Raw genomic sequence first — 20,444 nt, 5'->3', positions numbered from 1 at the left:
TTTGTACGGCATCAAGTACCGGAACTAGCGGGACGGCACGATTTTTAAACCCGCCAGCTCCAGTCATGATGGTGGCACAAGTTAAATTATCTTCGGTGACCACTCCGTAACACTCTACCTCGTGACTAGGAAGATAAGTTCTGTACTCCCGCAAAAAAAGCTCAAAGGCAACAATCCTGTTCGCTTCTTCGCGATCACTAACAGTGACACGCAATTTATCGCGGCTGGGTGAGTCTATCTCAAGGATGCTTCGAAACGATTTTGCCAGATCTTTTTCGATTTGTAATTTATTTAACTTTTTTCCATTCGGTTTGGGCCGAAAGAAAACCAGAAAGGGGCCCTTAGATCCGGGTGGGTAAACTTTCGGGCGGGGGCTCGCCAGGTTAGGAGAAGATCCAGGGGTAGATGAGAATACAGGGGGTTGAGATGAATTGCCAGGCGGACAAAAATTTGTAACCAAGAGATTTTTCACCATGGGCTGAGACCGTGTTTCATTCACCAGAGAACTAATTGGAACAATTCCGGAAGAAACAGCACAACGGAGTACTTGAGAAACCCCTGGATCATTTTGATTATCGCCAGTCTCCATGGTATCAGAGTTCTGAGTTTGCACTATTAAGTTAGTGGACAAACCAGGGACCGTCTCGTCATCGGATGAAATTACGAGATCCGACGAACCCCCATCGGTGTCATTTGTTTCCATGCGGGCCTACTTTATTCTACCGCAGGGAAACAAGTAATGGAATCAACTAAGCTGAGTATGAACTACAACCAATAAAAGAACAAACCTAACCGAAACCAGATGTTGTAAAACAATATCAAGTTGAGCCGGGAAAAAACGAAAAAAAAAAAAAAAAGAAGGAAAGGGATAGCAACTAAAAAAAAAAAGCCAGTTCAAATACGTACTTAAATACTAATATAAGAAAATATAAAAAAAAAAAAGAAAAAAAAAATAAAGAAAGAGAAGGATAGCAACTAAAAAAAAAAAAAACAAGCACTAATTCGAAGACGTGGTTCTACCTGAATTCATCCAGTAGCCCAACGTCGAGAAACAACCAAGTCAAGAAAAAGCGAAAATAAATCCAAAGAAAAAGGTTTTTGAACCACTGTGATAAGAGTGCGGCGAAGCAAAAAGGAGTCAAATCAAAAAAATACCCATGACAGCTGCTGTAAATCGGGGAATAAGGGATATAAGAAGAAAAAAAAATATGAAGAAAAAGGATAGCAACTAAAAAAAAAACCAATTCAAATGGGTTACTTAAATACTATTTTAGTATGAGAAAATATTAAAAAAAAAAACAAAAAAAACAAAGAAAAAGGAGGATAGCAACTCAAAAAAAAAATATATGTACAAAAAAAAATGTGATGAAAATGGTCCGTGAAATCCGTACTACAGTCGGAACTACTGTACCATCGAAAATTAAATTATCACGGCGAGCTAGGCGGTGGACTGGGGAACAATAGCGCGGCAGAAAAGAAACAAAATACGCAACTTATCTGTTCACAGCCGATGTGTACCTATATGTAGATAGGTGCTTGTTGGTGACCGCTGTCGTCGACCTTTACGCTTTGTCGTTACCGGCGTTGTCGTCGTCGTCGTCGTCGTCGTCGTGTGTCGTATGGATGCGGTTTGATGCAGGCACGGTTTTGGCTTCGGTGAATGAATCCCTCGATGCCTTCTCGTTGATGCGTGGGGCTAGGCCAGGGCTAGCGCTTCCAAGTGTGGAACCCGATTTGCTTCTGGTGAGAAACTTCGATCTCGACTTCGATAGGAAACCGTTTGATATAAAAAACTCCACGCTTTAATGCGTGGAGAAAAAACTCTACCGAATCGCGAAACTGAAGGAGCACGGGAAAGCACAACTGTCTCGTTATAGTGCACGACGAGGAATGACTAATCAATGTTGCTCAAAGTGAAAAATGCGGCCCAATTGTGATGAAGACACATTCCTGCGGTGCACTAATAATTGCTAACAGCTGTATCATATCAAGACAAATAATAAAAGCAAAATTGAAAAGACGTCAAAGCCCATGAAGTGTAGTAAGAAGATCACCGCCTTTATCACTTCGTGGGATCCATCACAGACAAACAACTATCAACACTAACATCGCTAGGCTTGCCTCCGTCTTTACCCGCAATTGAATGCTTCGTCTTGGTCGAATTCATTATCAAGCATATCCTGTATCCTGGATGGGCATGTAGAGCGTTGATGGCCGTTTCTTCAATTACAGCACCATCAACGTGCACTGCCCACATGAAGGGAGACCTGATGACGCGCAGTTAGAGCAAACATACGATGGTTGCTTGCCGCGTGACGTGAAAATCGTTGTCGGCGACATGAACGCGCAGGTAGGAAGGGAAGAAATGTACAGACCGGTAATCGGGCGAAACAGCCTGCACGCCGTATCGAATGATAACGGCCAGAGATGCGTAAACTTTGCAGCCTCCCGTGGTATGGTAGTCCGAAGCACTTTCTAAGCGCAGCAGTTAGCAGTGACCCTACTAACGGAAGAGCAGCTTGGCGCAGCGACACTTGAAGATGGCTGGAGGGACATCCGATCCGCCATAGGTAGTACCTCGACTACAGAACTAGGTACGACTGGTACGACAGCGAAGAATGCTGCAACACCGTACGAGAGCGAATGAGGCACGTTATGGACAGGCGCTGAACCGGCAGAACTCAGTCATCCGGATGAAGAAGCACCAGCAGGAAGAACGAGATCGCGAAGCGATGGAAGAACTGTACCGCGCTAAGGACACTTCATGTCATGAAAGTTCTACGAGAAGCTGAACCGCTCGCGCAGAGGCTTTGTGCCACAAGCCGACATGTGCCGAGATAATCACGGGAATATTCTCACGAGCGAGCGTGAGGTGGTCGAGAGGTGGCGGCAGCATTACGATGAGCACCTCAATAGCGACGTTGCAAGCACCGAAGGTGGCGCGGTAACAGTTCTAGGAGTGCGTGCGCAGGACGAAAGACTTCCAGCCCCTAACCTCCAAGAGATTGAGGAGGAGGTTGGCAGGTTGAAAAAAAAAATAAAGCCGCTGGAGCAGATCAACTACCAAGCGAGTTACTGAAATACGGTGGAGAAGTACTGGTGAGAGCACTACTACACTGGGTCATTACCAAGATTTGGGAGGAGGAAGTATTACCGGAGGAGTGGATGGAAGATATCGTGTGTCCCATCTACAAAAAGGGCGTTAGATTGCGGGAGCTATCGTGCGATCTCTCCACTAAACAGTGCCTACAAGATAGAGCAAGGTGGGGCAAAAGCTCGAGCCTAGTTGAAATTTCAATCTTTTTCATAAAATCGAATCAGATAAAAACATATGAATACCGTGTGGTGATTCTACCATCCATGAGCTAAAAATTTGCTGAACAAATTTACGCCAAATCTCTTTTCAGTTTTGAGTTGCAACACTTTGTGTATGTGTGTGTCTTATTCGAACTCTTGCCCCACCAGTGGGGCAAAAGTTCGAATCAAGTGTTTGTGGTATTTCGCTAACCGTAGCACATTATTTTGACACTTTGGTTATAGGAATACCTTAAAATAATTAATATTTGATGTTGGAACTGCAATACACTTTAAATTTCGATCTGGATTTTACTCAAATCAGGGTTAAATTTACTACACCAAAAATTAGTAGTTTTCCGCCAAATTCAGATAAAAGAACTTTTTTTTTCAACTTTGATCGATTTTTTTCTTTAATTCCACCATTTTTAGAGATAATATGTACATTTTGCAGAATTTTAGGGTTTTACCTACAGTTGCTACATGACTCGAACTTTTGCCCCACAATTCGAACTTTTGCCCCACTATGTATAAAATATGATTTCCAATTCTTTTTTGCTAAACTTTATACACGCTAAAGCATCTTCAAAATATACCTAGTTACGCCCCAAAATAAAATATCTAACTCGATTTCATTACATTCCATTCCATGCGTTAGAAGGACCATCGCATATTACATTTTTTTGATCAAAAACCAACATTTTGTCATAACTTTTCGAAATATTGATCAATTTTCATAATTTTTGGAGTGAAAGACTCTTTTTCAAAAAGGCTTCGAACAACCTTGACACTCGAAAGAAATAATTTGAATTGAGCTCGAAAACTTCAAAAGAAACTCTTACCCCACTCGAACTTCTGCCCCACTTTACTCTACTCTCTCAAATTTTATGCCGCCGTCTATCACCGATTGCAAGAGAGTTTGTAACCGTTTGGTTACAAGATTGTTGATTTTTGTTTTGATATATGTTGTAAGTGTTGGACCCTTCACGTTTCTTGTGTAATAACAGTAGAATACCACAGAAGTGAATCGGCGTATGATACAATCGATCGAGAACAGTGTGGGATACCCTATTGCTCGGCGCTGGTATTATATGCAACCTACCCCTCGAGCAGCTGTCAGTTGACGGTTGAGCCCACAGTTGACACGCCATGCACCAGCAACACTGGCTCCATCGATGTGCGTGCGTAGCACATCGACTCTGCCTCTTTCTTTGGCAAGTTGTCGACCACATCGGACGCACCTCCCGGTGCAGCAACCACCACGGGTCAGTGGGTGGTTCTCGCTGAGGAGTAAAATCCTAAACTCCACAATGGCGATCCTGCCAGGTTTTGTTGTCGGGATTGGCAGCAAAACAAATGACGGAGCCTAAATCTGTGCCCAGCGGGAATCACCCATTCAGTGAATCGAACGGTAAGTGTGAAAATTGGAGTGAATTGGAAACAAAGCTGGTTAATATTGCGACGAGGAAAAATGTGACAAAAAAAATTTCGGGCAAACCAATGTGCTCATCATCGCGGTACCAGCGCGTGGGGGAAAATAATTTTGTGTTGAGTGTATCTGCTGAAGATTGAAGGCTTGCTGCAGGACCACACGTGTTTGATTCATTTTTGTTTGCTTTGCAACCGGTCGTGCGAAGACGTGTGACAAGTGTTGGTAGTTGAAGTGCGGAACTGAGAAGGAAAATTTTGCAGCCAGGCATTGTTTCGGAACACTGATAGATTGAGATTGGGAAAACGGCATGAGTATTAGAGTCACATCAGCCCACAAGCACTAATGTTTGTGTGTTTTCTACCGCGAGCAGTGCGTCGTGGTTAGAATCGTTTTATTCTCGGCTAAATCTATCAGCGAACTTTTCATAATTATTCCAGGGAGAGTATTCGGAAGGTATGGCACCGACCGGTATGTCGGTGGGTATGGTTTCTCCTCAGTTTCTGTGAGAGCTTTAGTGTCGCTTGGAAAACTACTAGGTAGTGCAGTGTTTGGAATGCTTTTTTTTTCTGCTATCTGATCTGGACCATCCTTTTATATTCTTTGCCAAAGGTAGCATCCTTACGACCAGTGGTTTTTGCATTTGTAGGATAGGAACCAACACTGGCAACACATGTCAATGCCGTATATACGAAAATTTGATGCAAGCGAGAACAAATCACACAGACTGACTCACTAGTGGAATTTAGTGCACTAAAGTCAATGGGACATTGACATTGAAGAAAATGGAGCGGGACGCTCTTGTGGAAATCAAGAATCTGCCACTGGGACTGATGGAGATTCCGACAGCGGCTCGAGGCAGGACGCTCGACGTGTGAAAGAATCTGCCACGAGTTGGGACACTCCACGGAGATTCCATTGGCTCGAGGTGGGACGCTCGACCTACTAAGAGAACCTCATACGAGATGGGACACTCGATAGAGATGCAGAAGTAGAACAAATGAAGGAATACTGAGATGACTTGTGCTGGTCTGCCATGAGTTTGGACACTCAATAAAGACAATTGATGACTCGATGTGAGACACACGAGAAGTGAGAGGTTCGATGTGGGTAAATCGATGAGTAATATGGATTATATATCTGCCATATGATGGAAAATATAGTGTTGTTAGTTCCCTTGGTCTCGGCATCCTATATGAAATGATTGGAGAGATTGTTTATTATCTGATCAAAGGAATATCTACTGTGCATGGTGCTTGCCTACGCTAGGAAGCGAGAAGATTTTTTAGTGCGATTTTGGTGATTCATGTCACAGTGAATGCTATGAATGATTTCAGGATGGATGATAGAAACATAGTGTGTCTGTGATATATAGTTCTTCCCGGCTGCCCCGACATAATTTTGACTGCAAAATTATTATTATAAATGTTTATTAATGACACTTTACCACTTCTGTGGCATTCGTGTCTGGACTGCAAAATGTAAAAGGCATTATAAGCCCAAAAGCATTGTGAATGAAGGCGTTCACTTGATGTTGCCAGTCCAGCGAATTATTGTGACCATCGCGCCCAAAACGACACACATTTTAGTATTTCACCCTTCAGTCTCTTTGCAGCGATGGCAGTTGCTTTGCTTTGAATGTGCTTAAGGCAGGTGTTGCTAGAGAATCAATCTCTCTGAGCAATGATCCATTAGGAGCAAGTTGGTAATGTTTATCGTAGACAGGGAGCACTGCGTGGTACGCTTAGTGTGCGTTCAAACTGAGTTAAATATCGAAACGAAAAGGGATTTGTTACGTCGTGCCATGATTGTACAATATATTGAATTTACTTGTACTATTATGTATGCTTTGTTTACGAAGCATACAGTGCGTGCTTTTTACTTCCATTTTGTTTTTTCGTTCCGTATCAGCAGCTTTCCGTAGTCACTATTTGAACGTGGTTTACGATGGAATCTAATAGGCTATTTTGAAGTGAAATATTCCGGGTGTTGCAACGATTGTCACGGTGCAGTTCGTTGTATACAATAGTGTGTTTAATTGCGTTTGTTTCGAAGACACTAGATGCGTGATTTATAGAAATGTGACTGGTTTCAAAAAAAAAAAAAATTCAAAGTTCGCTTATTATTGTAGAAATATGTTTGGTGATTGCGTTGGCATAAAAATGGAACGCTCTGATATTATTTGCGCAATACCACGATGGGGGATGCAATTGATGATCTTCATGTTTGATTTCGAGCTTTCGAGGTAGGACGCTCGATGTATCGTAGTGTTCGGATACGCGTGACGAGATTCAAACACGGCGGGAAGCTTGGTGTTCTTTAAAAGGTTTCACGATGTGGGACACACGTGTGATTAAGAATCAGCAACAAGATGGGACACTTGCTTGTGATTCAGGAATTCCATGAAGCGGGACGCTCGTGGTTCAAAGAACAATCAGAATCAAGACGGGACGCTTGGTACTTTATGAAAACTGCCGATATTATTGGTTGAGATTTGGAAGTATAGCCGTGTGCGATGCACGGCAATGAGATTCGGAGGAACAAGCAGGGGGATCTCTGGTAAGCCTCTTGGAGAAGGGTTTGGATTGTCATCGATGGGAGTGTAAATCATGTTCTGGACGGGTAGCTTTCTTGGCTTCCCTGACTTGGACAAAGAAAGACATTCAATTAGTAACTGTGAAAGTGATCAAAGAACATTAAATTAAAGAGGCAGGCAAAGTCTCATTGGGGTTGTAGAAAAAAAGGAAAAGATACAGATAACTGAACTCTTGGCTATCAGTGTAGGTAAATGGACCAAAGGTGCTAAAGAAGAGGCAATACAGTAGACGTTCAGTCGGTGCAAACGGTTTAACTGCAATGCTTTCTAACTGCAAGTCCGGTAAGTGCAACAAATTTGCAGTTATCGCACCGCTTTCCGTCAAAACGGTGCGCCAGGTTAACCCGAATGAACAGTCGAATGAATTTTACGTTCATTTTACGTCAATTGATGGGTTGTTGACGCCAATCTGACGTTGCAGTTATCGAATTTTATTCGCTAAGTGAAACGTAAACATGTTGCAGTTATCGAACGTCTACTGTAGTTCGAAAATAAATTGTAAAAGTATAAATTATTAACACATAGAAACTTAGTTATCTATCACAGCTTTTGGAAGCTCGCTTTGCTAATAGTTGTGACATGTTGTGCACTTCACACTGATGTAACGCACATAAATTATATTTAGGATCAGTCAGATTTGCTTTATGCTGGAATGTGACATGCAGGCGCCATGAGAAAAGAATCAGTAATATACAGACACAAACCAACTATTAATGCTTATATTGAAAGTGGCTGTTGTAATACTGGGCTATACTGTTGTAATGGTTAGTGGATACCCAAGCAACAAGACTTGTTTCAAAGCCAGTACCAGCAAGCTACTGAAGTAACTTGTTACTTTATTGCACCTTCTTTGTCACAAGTTAGAGAACTGTAAAAATAAAAAGACCCGCAAGTTTTTCGCAAAACATTTGGTACATAATCTGAACAAACAAACAGAGTTAGATGCTGCATGACTGTAACATTTAAAGCAAACTAATTGTTTTATCACTTGTGAGAAATATGTTAGCTCCGCCTTCACGATGTCAAACACGAGGTATTTGGTGGTTTAAATGCAACTCAATTGACAAGATGGAAGTTGCGTGTGCTTTCAGTGCAAGTCATTTAGATCAAAGCATAGAAATCCACATTTTGGATGATGTTGCAGGTGCTGCTTGGGTACGGTACGGTATGTCGTGGGAATTATTAAAAAGCAAAGCTGGCTTGGCTAAATAATCATCATAGCCATGCATAGTTATTAGCAGTCCAAAACAGAGCAATGGAAAATCAGTCGTTTGACTATTCGTCAGCATGCAGCAGTAAAGAGCTAAAAGGATGAGCGTACTGATGATCAAGAATGGAACCTCTGGTCACAATAAATACATTGTAACATCTTCATTTGGCCAGATTCATATTTATAAACAGTGGAGCGGATCTGGTGTGATGGTTAGAACACTTGACCATCACGCCGAGGACCTGGGATCGAATCCCACTCCCGACAAACTCGCAAAATGTGAGTTCTTCCTTCGGAAGGGAAGTAAATCGTGGGTCCCGAGATGAACTAGCCTAGGGCAAAAAATCTCGTTAATACAGATAAAAAAAAAAAATATTTATAAATTGTTTCGGTTCCTAGACACCGAGATTTTTTTTAGAGAAGAAGTGGGATGTGGGATACCCTATTGCTCGGCGCTGGTATTATATGCAACCTACCCCTCGAGCAGCTGTCAGTTGACGGTTGAGCCCACAGTTGACACGCCATGCACCAGCAACACTGGCTCCATCGATGTGCGTGCGTAGCACATCGACTCTGCCTCTTTCTTTGGCAAGTTGTCGACCACATCGGACGCACCTCCCGGTGCAGCAACCACCACGGGTCAGTGGGTGGTTCTCGCTGAGGAGTAAAATCCTAAACTCCACAAACAGCTATGGCAGATTATGCACGAATACGGATTCCCGGATAAACTGATACGATTGATCAAGGCGACGATGGATCGAGTGATGTACGTAGTTCGAGTATCAGGGACAATCTCGACTCCCTTCGAATCTCGCAGAGGGTTACGGGTACACGGAAAAAACAGATTACCTAAAAATACGTTAAAAGAACGCAAAAATAAGTATACCGCTTGAACTTTTTACCCAGCAGTGGGTTGTTTCCTCGCTCTCCCGCTCGCATTGTTGTCAAAAACAAAGCGAGATGCAGCTACCTAGCCGATAATGTCCGTGCGAGAAGCCAAATTTGGGTTTTTTGCCGTTTACCCTAAAGTGGGTTTATTTCAACCCACTAGGGTACTTCGAAAGTTAACGCTAGGTAGAAAGAACTTTGCGATGGATTGCAATTTTCTGCCGGCATCAAACGGAAACTACCCACTCAGAGCTTTAACGCGATATAGCCAAATTCTCGCACGTAAGAGCCGATATGAGTGAAAAGAACCTATATTTGGGTTGATTTCTGGTTCCGTGTAGGTAATGGTCTTTCGTGCTTGCTGTTCAACAAGGTGTAGAGTAGAGGGTGTAATTAGGAAAGCGGGGATAAACACGAGTGGAACGATTTTCAGGAAGTCCGTTCAGCTGCTTGGTTTAGCTGATGATATTCATATTATTGCTCGTAAATTTGAGACGATGGTGGAAACGTACAACCGACTAAAGAGTGAAACCAGGCGAATCGGATTACCCAATAATCACCCTCATTCTTGTTTTCGATCGAATCCACTTTCGAACGAAAATCGTTCGCATTCCCGTTTACGCCAGCAAAATCAAATGGCCTACTGATTCGATCGAACCAAAAACGTTCGAAAGTGTATACGTCCGTAAACAAGAATGAGGGTGAATGTGTCGAAGACAAAGTACATGATGGCAAAGGGTTCCAGGGAGGAATCACCGCGCCCGCCACCCCGAATTTCTATCAACGGTGATGAAATCGGCGGGTCTCCAGTTAGCCTAGTGGTTAAGGCGGATCGCCAATCCGGAGACGGTGGGTTCGATTCCCGTTTCGGTCGGGAAAATTTTCTCGACTCCCTGGGCATAGTGTATCATTGTACTTGCCACACAATATACAAATTCATGCAATGGCAGGCAAAGAAAGCCCTTCAATTAATAACTGTGGAAGTGCTCAAAGAACACTAAGTTGAAGTGAGGCAGGCCCAAGTCCCAGAGAGGACGTAGAGTCATAAAGAAGAAGAAGAAGAAGAGGAAGAAGAAGAAGGTGATGAAATCGAGAAGGTTGAAGAATTCGTGTACTTGGACTCACTGGTGACCGCCGACAACGAAACCAGCAGAGAAATTCAGAGACGCATTGTGGCAGGAAATCGAGCTTACTTTGGACTCCGCAGAACTCTACGATCGAACAAAGTTCACCGTCACACGAAGTTAACTATCTTACCTTACCGATCAGGCTAAGGCCGGGGTGGCCTCTGCTGTACATAGTAGCCGTCTTCTTTTCCACTCGATCCATGGCTGTTTGTCTCCAGTTCTGCACTCTGCGTAGGGTCCGCAGATCGTCCTCCACTTGGTCGACCCACCTAGCTCGCTGCGCACCACGTCTTCTTGTACCGGTCGGATGACTCTCGAGAACCATTTTAGTCGGGTTGCTATCCGACATCCTGATGACGTGACCCGCCCACCGTAGCCTCCCGATTTTCGCGGTATGGACGATGGTTGGTTCTCTCAGCAGCTGATGCAGCTCGTGCTTCATTCGCCTTCTCCAAGTCCCGTCTTCCATCTGCACTCCGTCGTAGATGGTACGCAACACCTTCCGTTCGAAAACTCCAAGGGCGCGTTGGTCCTCTGCACGTAGGGTCCATGTCTCGTGCCCATAGAGGACGACCGGTCTAATCAGCGTTTTGTAGATAGTTAACTTCGTGTTACGGCGAACTTTATTCGATCGTAGAGTTCTGCGGAGTTCAAAGTAAGCACGATTTCCTGCCACAATGCGCCTCTGAATTTCTCTGCTGGTGTCGTTGTCGGCGGTCACCAGTGAGTCCAAGTACACGAATTCTTCAACCGCCTTGCCATCATGTACTTTGTCTTCGACACATTAATGACTAATCCGATTCGCCTGGCTTCACTCTTTAGTCGGATGTACGTTTCCGCCATCGTCTCAAATATACGAGCAATAATATCAATATCATCAGCAAAACCAAGCAGCTGAACGGACTTCGTGAAAATCGTCCCACGTTAACTATCTACAAAACGCTTATTAGACAGGTGTTCTCTATGGGCACAAAGCATGGACCCTACGTGCAGAGGGCCAACGCGCCCTTGGAGTTTTCGAACGGAAGATGTTGCGTATAATCTACGCCGGAGTGCAGATGGAAGACGGGACATGAAAAAGGCGAATGAATCATAATCTGCATCAGCTGTTGAGAGAACCAACCATCGTCCACACTGCAAAAATCGACAGGCTATGGTGTGCGGGTCACGTAATCAGGTATCGAATAGCAACCCGAATAAAATGGTACTCGAGATGAGATTCATCCGACCGGTACAAGAAGACGTGGTGCGCAGCGAGCTAGGTGGATCGATCAAGTGGAGGACGATTGCAGAGTGCGAAACTGGAGACACACAGCCATGGACCGAGTAGACCGGAGACGACTCCTATGTACATACAGCAGAGGACACTCATGCCTTAGTCTGACCGTTAAGGTAAAGTAATGATTCTTTCGTTTACGACGCCAAGTTGGAGCAGATGTAGATGTCGGTTTGTCTAAGTGAACAGATTTATCACGATTTATACAAGCATAGTGATATGCATATCAGCCAGGTAACTGCTTTGTGGTACCCCCAGCAATAGGCTAAGCTGCTCAGGATTTATGCTCTCTTATCAACAAATTAGCTATACCCGTTCAACTATGTTCGGGGTTTCTTATCGTTGTTGGCTACCGAAAGTCTGGATTTCGTCAATATGTTCGGCATGGCAAATTTGAACCGAATCGAAGCGCGTAGCTTATCCATTTTTTTCCGCGCAGTTATCGTTCGCACGTCTCCTTGGCCAGTTGGGCGTGCCAAAATTTCTTTGTTCTGTGATATTCAAACATATCCATCATGCCGGAGGAAAAATTTGATCTCCAAAAAGTGCAGTCCTACTTTGAACGATGCTACGTCGGAAACGATGACGTTCTCATCGATCCTTACTTGGAGGCCTTTCGGGAACTGAACAAGTAGGTTGATCTGAAGATCCAGTTTATTTTCTTTATCAAATACATGTAATGAGTTTACTTATTTTTCTCTCGAAAGATTCTTATCAGTGATGGGAACTGTATTTGGATTCATTTGCAACGAAATCAAAGAAAAGGTACGGATTCTGGAAAGTCTTCGCCACGATCAAAGCCACGGTGCACATTTCGAGTCCGTGCGGAAGATGATGGATTACGAGACGAGTAATGGATTGGTGCACAAAAAGGGCTACATATCTGGTTGTCGAACTATGCAACGACTTCATCGGGGTTTGAGTAAGTTTGGGTCGTTATCTTAAGTGGATCTTGGTTATCAGTGTGCTGGAAAGTAGCTTATCTTATCGGGGTTGCAGGTGCACTTCGATAAGAAAGTTTTCATGACTAACTGAGGATTTGTTTGTTTTTCATATCTCTATTTATTGATTGAAAAAAAAAATGAACTTCTATTGCATTACCTTTATTTGTATTTCGATATACCTACATGAAATAGTTCCGTAACTGATTGCAAAGTTTGCAATTTTCTATAAGTTTCTTATATTTGACATCTCCCACAGATTTCATCTATGAATTTCTCAAGCAACTATCGGAGCTAGAAACAGCTGACGCCAAAACCAGCGGCGTCTGTCAGGCGGCCTACAACGACACACTGGCGGAGTTCCATCCGTGGATAATTCGTAAAGGTGCCATCATGGCCATGTACTCACTGCCCACCAGAAACGAACTGCTGGAGAAGATGTGCGACGATGCCAATGCTACACTCAAGCTGCTACCGGAGATGTTGCATACAGGCCGGGCGGTGTACGATCGGACACATTCACTGTACACGAACTACGGACTTCATGGTCTACCTTGAGCCATAGGCAGAATACTACATTTCTTAGAAAAGTTTCCACGCCACAGATTGAGATCAATACTCTATTCAAAATGGAATTGGCAGTTGTACGATTATTACTGTTACAGTGAATTAAATTTTCGGTGAATTATGTGTCACGAGTAGTAAAATAATTCAACTACGTATCTCCTTCAATGCAAAATGTGCTTTCTTTTGTGATAATAAATACCAACACGTGCCTGTTTCAAATTTACAAAGGTTTCGGTATTTTGTATGATCTGTAATGGGCTGTCCATAAACCACGTGGTCATGGGGGGGGGGGGTTCGACCAATGACCATTTTGTATGGACAAATAAAAAAAATTGTATGGACTAATGACCACGCGGGGGGGGGGGGGGGGGGGGGGGTTGAAAAGTCACAAAAAAATGACCACGTGGTTTATGGACAGCCCCTAATTCCTTCCATGTTGCCCGCTGCGCTCTATACCTTCTCTTATGTCGTTTTCGTTTTTGATTCAGTTCCAACCTGAGTTGGAAACACAAGGAAAAGAACATCAAACTTTGATCTTGGAATATTTAAAAATACAGTAAATATCAAGATCAAAATTTGATTTGGTAGATCTTACACCGCAACGCACCATTCTAAGGTGATCTACCCACGTTACGGGGTAGGATGAGTTTCAGCTAATGTACTAAAAAGATTAAAGACGACGAATGTCTAAAGTACGTAGAATGTGGAAAGTATCACAAAACTCTTATAAGTTTTCAAAATGTTCAATTATTTTAGTCCGAAGTTCTGATCAACTTTATATAACCTCACAAAAACGCCTGATGGTTTTTTTATTCTTCAATCCCTTAACCTAATTTACAGCTCTTTTGTCCACTAGGGCACTGCGTGAGCGATTCCAATTGGAAGCTGTACTTACACTTTGTACAGTGCCTAGGGTAATTTTCCAATTGTTGCACGGCTAAAAATTCGCCAATTATTGCACACCTCATAAGAATAACATAGAGTGTGAAACAATATGCGAGTTTTTAGCCGTGCAACAATTGGAAAATTACCCTAGGCACTATATTGAACTGGTTGCCGTTGCACTGCTTTCACTTTCTATCCTATCATGGTAGAATGATGAGCACGAGGATGTGTGTCTGTTGCTTGTTTCTTTTTCCAGTCCGATTGGGGGTCCATTATGAGGTGCCGTTCGCCGATGTCCATGTATCCGGGTCCGTTTGAGTCATGAGCTCTCAGGGTCAGTGTCAGCTGCTCTCAGGGGGAAAGAGCAACTGACAAAAGTGCCGCGGTTGGGATCGAACCCATGACCATCTGCTTATGAAGCAAACGTGTGACCAATTGCGCCACGAGCCCAGGCTAAAATCTTAATTTCTCTGCTCACAATCTGAATTAATTACAGTAAGTACCCGATATTGTCAGCCTCATTTTGCGACAAACTTCTTGCTCTCATTATCTTACAGTCAAATTTTAACTGATTTATTATTGTTTATCATCAACCTACAACTGAGATGCAGAACATACAGGGATAAAAAGTTTGAAAACCTCTTTAAGTTTTTGCAGAGCGCAAAACATATGTTCCGAGAAGGGGCTGACAAAATCGGGTCTCTTATGTATTCTGAAAGAAAATGCCCTAGAATCTTGAAAAATATAGCCCCAGCATCCCAAGGATTTCTACAGAATAATGAGACAAATCCTCCAGAATCCTGACGAGAATTTTCCCAGAAAACCGAATTTTTAGAGGATCTTGGGAAGAGTACCCGCAGAATTCTTAGTGATATTCCCCCAGAATCTTTAAAGGATCTTACGCAGAATCCTGTGTAGGATTCCCCAAAATCTTAAGAAATATACCCCCATATTCCCAAATATTCGAAGAGAAATTTTGCCACAATTCTGAGAATGCTTAGTATGATTCTCCAAGAAGTCTGAGAGGAGTTGCTAAGAATGCTGAGAAAGATTCCCTTAGAATTCTGAGTGGGGTCCTAAGAGGAATCATCCCAGATCATCCAGAAAATTCTTAGAATCCTGAAAGGGATTTCACCCTCGGTAGGCAATACCTCAAATTCCTGAAATGAATTTTCTTAGAATCCAGAGATTCCGTAGAATTCTGATAGGTGTTCCCATATACTGCTGCAAAAAATTCCTCCAGGATTTTTAAGAGGCCTCTTCCATAATTTTGAGGGTTCCTCTAAAATTATGTGAGAGATTTCATCAACATGCTTAAAATTATCACACCAGCATCCTGAGAGACCTTATCCCAGAAAAGAGAGAAAGCCTCTTCCAGTAGGAGTTCTCCCTGAATTCTATTAAGGATTTCCCTAGAATCCTGGGAGAGATCATTCCAGTTTTCTGAGATTTAAAAGGAATTCTTCCAGAATCCTGAGAGATTTCCATAGATTCCCGAGATGGATTCTCCCTGAATCCTGTAATGGATGGCCTCAGAATATCACGAAAGAAGTTTTTCCTCGGGATTCTCCCAGAATGCTTAGACGGATATCCCCAGAACTCCCTGGCGGATTCTTCTAGAATCCTGAGATGGATTCTCCTAGAACCCTGAGAGAAATTCTTTATTGACAGACATCCCATTAGAATCATGAATCAGTTTGCCCCAGAACTCTGTGAGGGATCCTAAGAGGGCCACGTTATTAAGTGAAATTCACCTAGAATCCAGAGAGTGATTCTAAAAAAAATGTTCGGAATCCAGAGATGGGCTGATCTAGATTCCTGAGAAGGATGCGCTAGAATCCAGAAAGGGACTTTCTCGATCATCAGGTATCAATAGGTCGGCTCCAGAGGCTCGAAGGAATTTAAAAATATTTTTTTCAAAAAAACTTTTTGAGAAGTTTCCAAAGGAATCGCCCCAGGCAATAAGAAATACTTAGAAAGGTGCCAAAAAAAGAAATACCGAATTAATTTTCGAAAAGAAATTATCGAATGAATTCCTTAAGATTTTGCCAAGTATTCCTAGATAATCTGGCCACATCAATTCACAAAAAAAAATATGCTGAGGCAGTTTCCAAAGGAATTACCGAGGGAATTTTCAAAAGAAGTATGAATTTCAAAAAGCGATCAATTCTTATAAAAAAACCAGATTGATCCACCTAGTGGTGATAGTGCCTTACTCGTCGAATATGTACTTATTGGACAGGGTTAATTTCTTGGAACAAAGCTTTTTCGATTCCTTTTAGCGTGCAAAACAACGGTGCAAAACTTGGGAGCGATTGCTTGCATCTTCGTATTCAGCATTGTGATTGAAATTTGTATGGAATTTAGAATGTGAAAACGTATTTTTTTTTGCATTTTTCTCATAAATTGATTTTTTTTCAGATATGGTCTGTTCTTGTCAACTGTTCATCGGGTTTCCTGAAAAGCCGAAAATTAATGTGATCTGAGGCTATTTTGAAAAAGCCGCAATTTTATGTGTCGCATGCATGATTTTGATTCACTTCTATTAAATCACTTCCGATGGAACACGCACAACCGATTCCGAAATACTATTACTAGTTCTAGATGTGGCCTGAGACTATTTTCTTGTTGACCGATAAGTAGCTTATCTAAAACGCCGCTATGGTTTAGTTCTCTTTTATATATTACCACTTCTTGCGGGTTACTCGTTTCGTCACCAGTTCTGGAACACTACTGGTCTTTCTAAACATGGTCTGAGATTATTTGCTGGTTAACCGTTTATCATGTTACTGAATAAGTCATTGATATGTCGCATGTATTAGTTGTCTTTTACATTTGACTATTTCTGGTGGGACAACCGGAATCGGTTGCGTAACACACTGATATGACTTGCGTCTATTTTCTTGCAACTGTTCATCATGTTACCTAAAAAGCCATCATTTAAGGTAACGCATGCATGAGTTTGGTTTCACTTTCGGCCCTGAACCGGTTGCGGAACACTACCGGTAGTCTCTTAAATAGTCTGAGCCTGATTGCTTGCTAACGTTTATTAAGCTATCAAAAAAGCTGCGCTTTGCTGTGTCGCATGCATGAATTTGGTTCAATTTTATATTTAGCCGCTTCTGGAGGGAAATCCGGAACTAGTTTCGGTGCTACTAATAGTCTCTAATGTGGTCTTATCCTACTTCCTTGATAACCGTCCATCAAGTTGTCGGAAAAGCCGTGATTTGATGTGCCGCATGCATAAGTTTTGTTCACTTTTAAATACGGCCACGGCGGGACACCCGCAACCGGTTCCGAAACACTACCGGTTCAGATATGGCTATTTTCATGCTAACTGTTCATCAGGTTATCGAGAATGTCGCAGTTTGATGTGCCGCATGCATGGGATTCGATCACTTTTATATTTGGCCACTTTTACGGGGCATCCGGAACCGTTTCCGGAACACCACCGGTTCAGATGTGGCCCGAGTCTTTTTTATGCCAACCTTTCATTAGGTTATCAAAAAAGCCGCGCTTTGATATGTCGCATGCATGGATTTGGGTCACTTTTATATTTGGCCACTTCCGGCGGGACACCCAGAACCGGTTCCGGAGCACTACCGGTTCAGATATGGTCTGAGGCTGTTTTCTTGCTAACTGTTCATCAGGTAATCGAAAATGCCGCTGTTTGATGTGTTTGATACATTTTTATGTAACCAAGGGTACTGGTCCGGCCAGAACTCCGGAACGGCTGGACCGATCCGACCCATTTTCAATAGGAAACAATGGGACCAGATTCCACGTCGAATGAACCGTCGGTCATTAAAATCGGTTGAGGTTTACTGCCAAAAAGTGATGTGATTTTTTTTTGTACACATACACACATGCACACCCACATACACACACAGACATCACCTCAATTCGTCGAGCTGAGTTGAATGGTATATGTTACTCGACCCTCCGGGCATTCTATCAAAAAGTCATTTTTGTGGAGCCTCGTAGCCGTGCGGTTAGGGTCACCAAGCTGCTAATCGCACCATGCTGTGGGGTGAGGGTTCGATTCCCGCTCCGGGCGATGAAACTTTTCGCGAGAATAGTTTCTTCTTCGTAACCACCCGAGCAGGAATGAATAACTGGCGCATAACTGGAGCATACCAAAGTCAGGTATCATACCAAGACAAGGTATTGGTCGGTTATCCAGGTATTGAAAATAACTTATTTTGGTATTTTGTGAGCATTGATAAAATACCTCAACGAGGTATTGGTTCGGTCTTGAGGACTGCTTGAGGTATTGTTCAGTTATGGAAAAATAGCTATTTATATGGAAAAATTGCCGATTATTATTTAGGTATTGCCATACCTGAAGTCATTATTCACGCGTTATGCACAGAATACACATTAGTTATTATTTTAGGTATTTTACCTCTTATGCAGGGCTACTTAATACCTCATTCAGGTTGTAGGTATTCGGTTTTCCATACCTGAATTAGTTATTCTTTAGCTATTTTCTCCTGCTCGGGCACTGGTGCATGCTCCGTGTGTCCGTTGTCTAGTGTTAAGTTTCATTCAGTCTTTACAGCCTCTGGCTGAAGACGGTGTCCGTGTCTTTTTTTAAAAACTACCACAAGTTCATAAATAAATTTCCAATGAATTTGCGGGAAGAAGCCTCAAAAGAATTGCTTAAGATATATTTCCAGAGGATGTGATGTAGTAATTATTTAAATCAGTTTCCGAATAAATTGCCGTGGAAGTTTTCTATAGAAAACCCTGAAACTAATCCCAAAATAAATTCCTAATGGAACTCCATATGGAATTTTCGAAGGAATTGCGAAAGGAGCTTCAATAGAAATTTTGAAAGAGATTCCCAAAGTAATAACAAACGTAGTTTCCATAAGAATTTCCTGAGAAAGTTTTAAATCAAGATGAAATTCGGAAGTAACTACTAAATGAATTTGCAGAAGAATTACTGAAAAATCTACCAACGGAGAAATACCAAAAGATATTTCTAAATTATTTACTGAATGAATTGATAAAAAAATCAGTGAAATTCCCAAAATACAGGGTGGAGAAAGTTTCAAACAAATTTTCGTAGAAAGCTCCTAAGAAATTGCCACGACATATTTTGAAGCATTACTAAAGAATTCATGAGGATTTTTTTTTCAAAAAAGTTTATTTGAAGCATACAAGAAACTCACAAAAGCATTGTTAAAGGACTTTTCAAAGAAATTAGCGAAAGATTCCCAATAAAAATTGTCGAAGGAATTCCCAATGCAATTGATAAAAAATGAGTATTTCAAATTGATAATGGTGATTTCAAAGACGTTTGAATGGGATTGCTGAGGATTCAGAGGCGTTTCGAGGCATTTCAGGTCGTACCAGAAGGGTTTCAGGAACATCCTTGCATCAAAGGGGTTTCAGGGGTTTTTCAAATGAATTACGGGTATTTAAAGGGAATTTCAATGCGATTATGCATGCGATGCGATTATGGGGCGTTTCATGGCATTTAAGAGGCGTTTCAATGTTTAAAAGGTTTTTGTGGAAGGGTACCTGAGAATTCTCTGAAACTTCCTAGAATGCTTCCGATATCCCCCTAAAACCGCCACGGATCCCAAGTAACGCACCTGAGAACCTCCGAAACCCCTGTAAACGCCTGGGTAACGCCTCTAAACCCGCCGAAAATCCTCTTGGACCCTAACGCCCCTAAGACCCTTTGAAGGTCCCAGGAATTTTTTGTGAGTCCCTGAGATGCCATTGAAAATCCTGAGACTCCCGGACGGAGACCTCTTGAAACCCCATGAGACCCCTAGGGTGGACCCTGAAACCCCCTTAAACTCCCCTGAATTGTCCTGGTGACTCTGCTGAAATGCCTTGGGACTCCCTCTGTAGCTTCCCAAAATGTCTCTGGACTTCTCTGAAGATTCCTGAAGACCTTCTGAAACCCCAGAAAAGGCATGCGTAACGCCTTTGAAACCCACCAAAAATCATCAGAAACTTCCTAAAATGCCTCTGAATTCCCCTAAAACCCTCTCGGACCCCATGTAACACCCCTGAGACCCTCTAAAGCCCCAGGGATCTCTTGTGAGCTTCTGAGACGCCATTGAGACTACCTTAAACGTCCCTGAGACCTTCAGATGCGCTCTTGAGACCTCCTGATCCCCATGAAACCCTCTTTACTCCAGTATTTTTCCAGGAAAACTGGAACTTTGAAGTGCTCATTCCTATAATAAAATTCATTAATGACTGGCCACA

The 20,444-nt window shown here is 42.5% G+C and overlaps 1 protein-coding gene across 1 annotated transcript; it reads left to right on the top strand.

Annotated features, from left to right (window-relative positions):
• The first annotated feature begins 12,244 nt into the window (after nt 1–12,244).
• Nucleotides 12,245–13,555, top strand: LOC109417272 (ceramide-1-phosphate transfer protein). The gene is made up of 3 exons (XM_019691383.3): nt 12,245–12,451; nt 12,528–12,742; nt 13,021–13,555. Exons 1-3 carry the CDS (start codon nt 12,336–12,338, stop codon nt 13,317–13,319), a joined length of 630 nt encoding a protein of 209 aa, XP_019546928.2. The 5' UTR covers nt 12,245–12,335; the 3' UTR covers nt 13,320–13,555.
• The last annotated feature ends 6,889 nt before the right edge of the window (nt 13,556–20,444 follow it).

This window comes from Aedes albopictus, chromosome 2 (assembly GCF_035046485.1).
Source record: "Aedes albopictus strain Foshan chromosome 2, AalbF5, whole genome shotgun sequence".
NCBI lineage: Eukaryota > Metazoa > Arthropoda > Insecta > Diptera > Culicidae > Aedes > Aedes albopictus.
The sequence above is the reverse complement of the archived record's forward strand: the minus strand, read 5'-3'. Positions and strand labels throughout refer to the sequence as shown.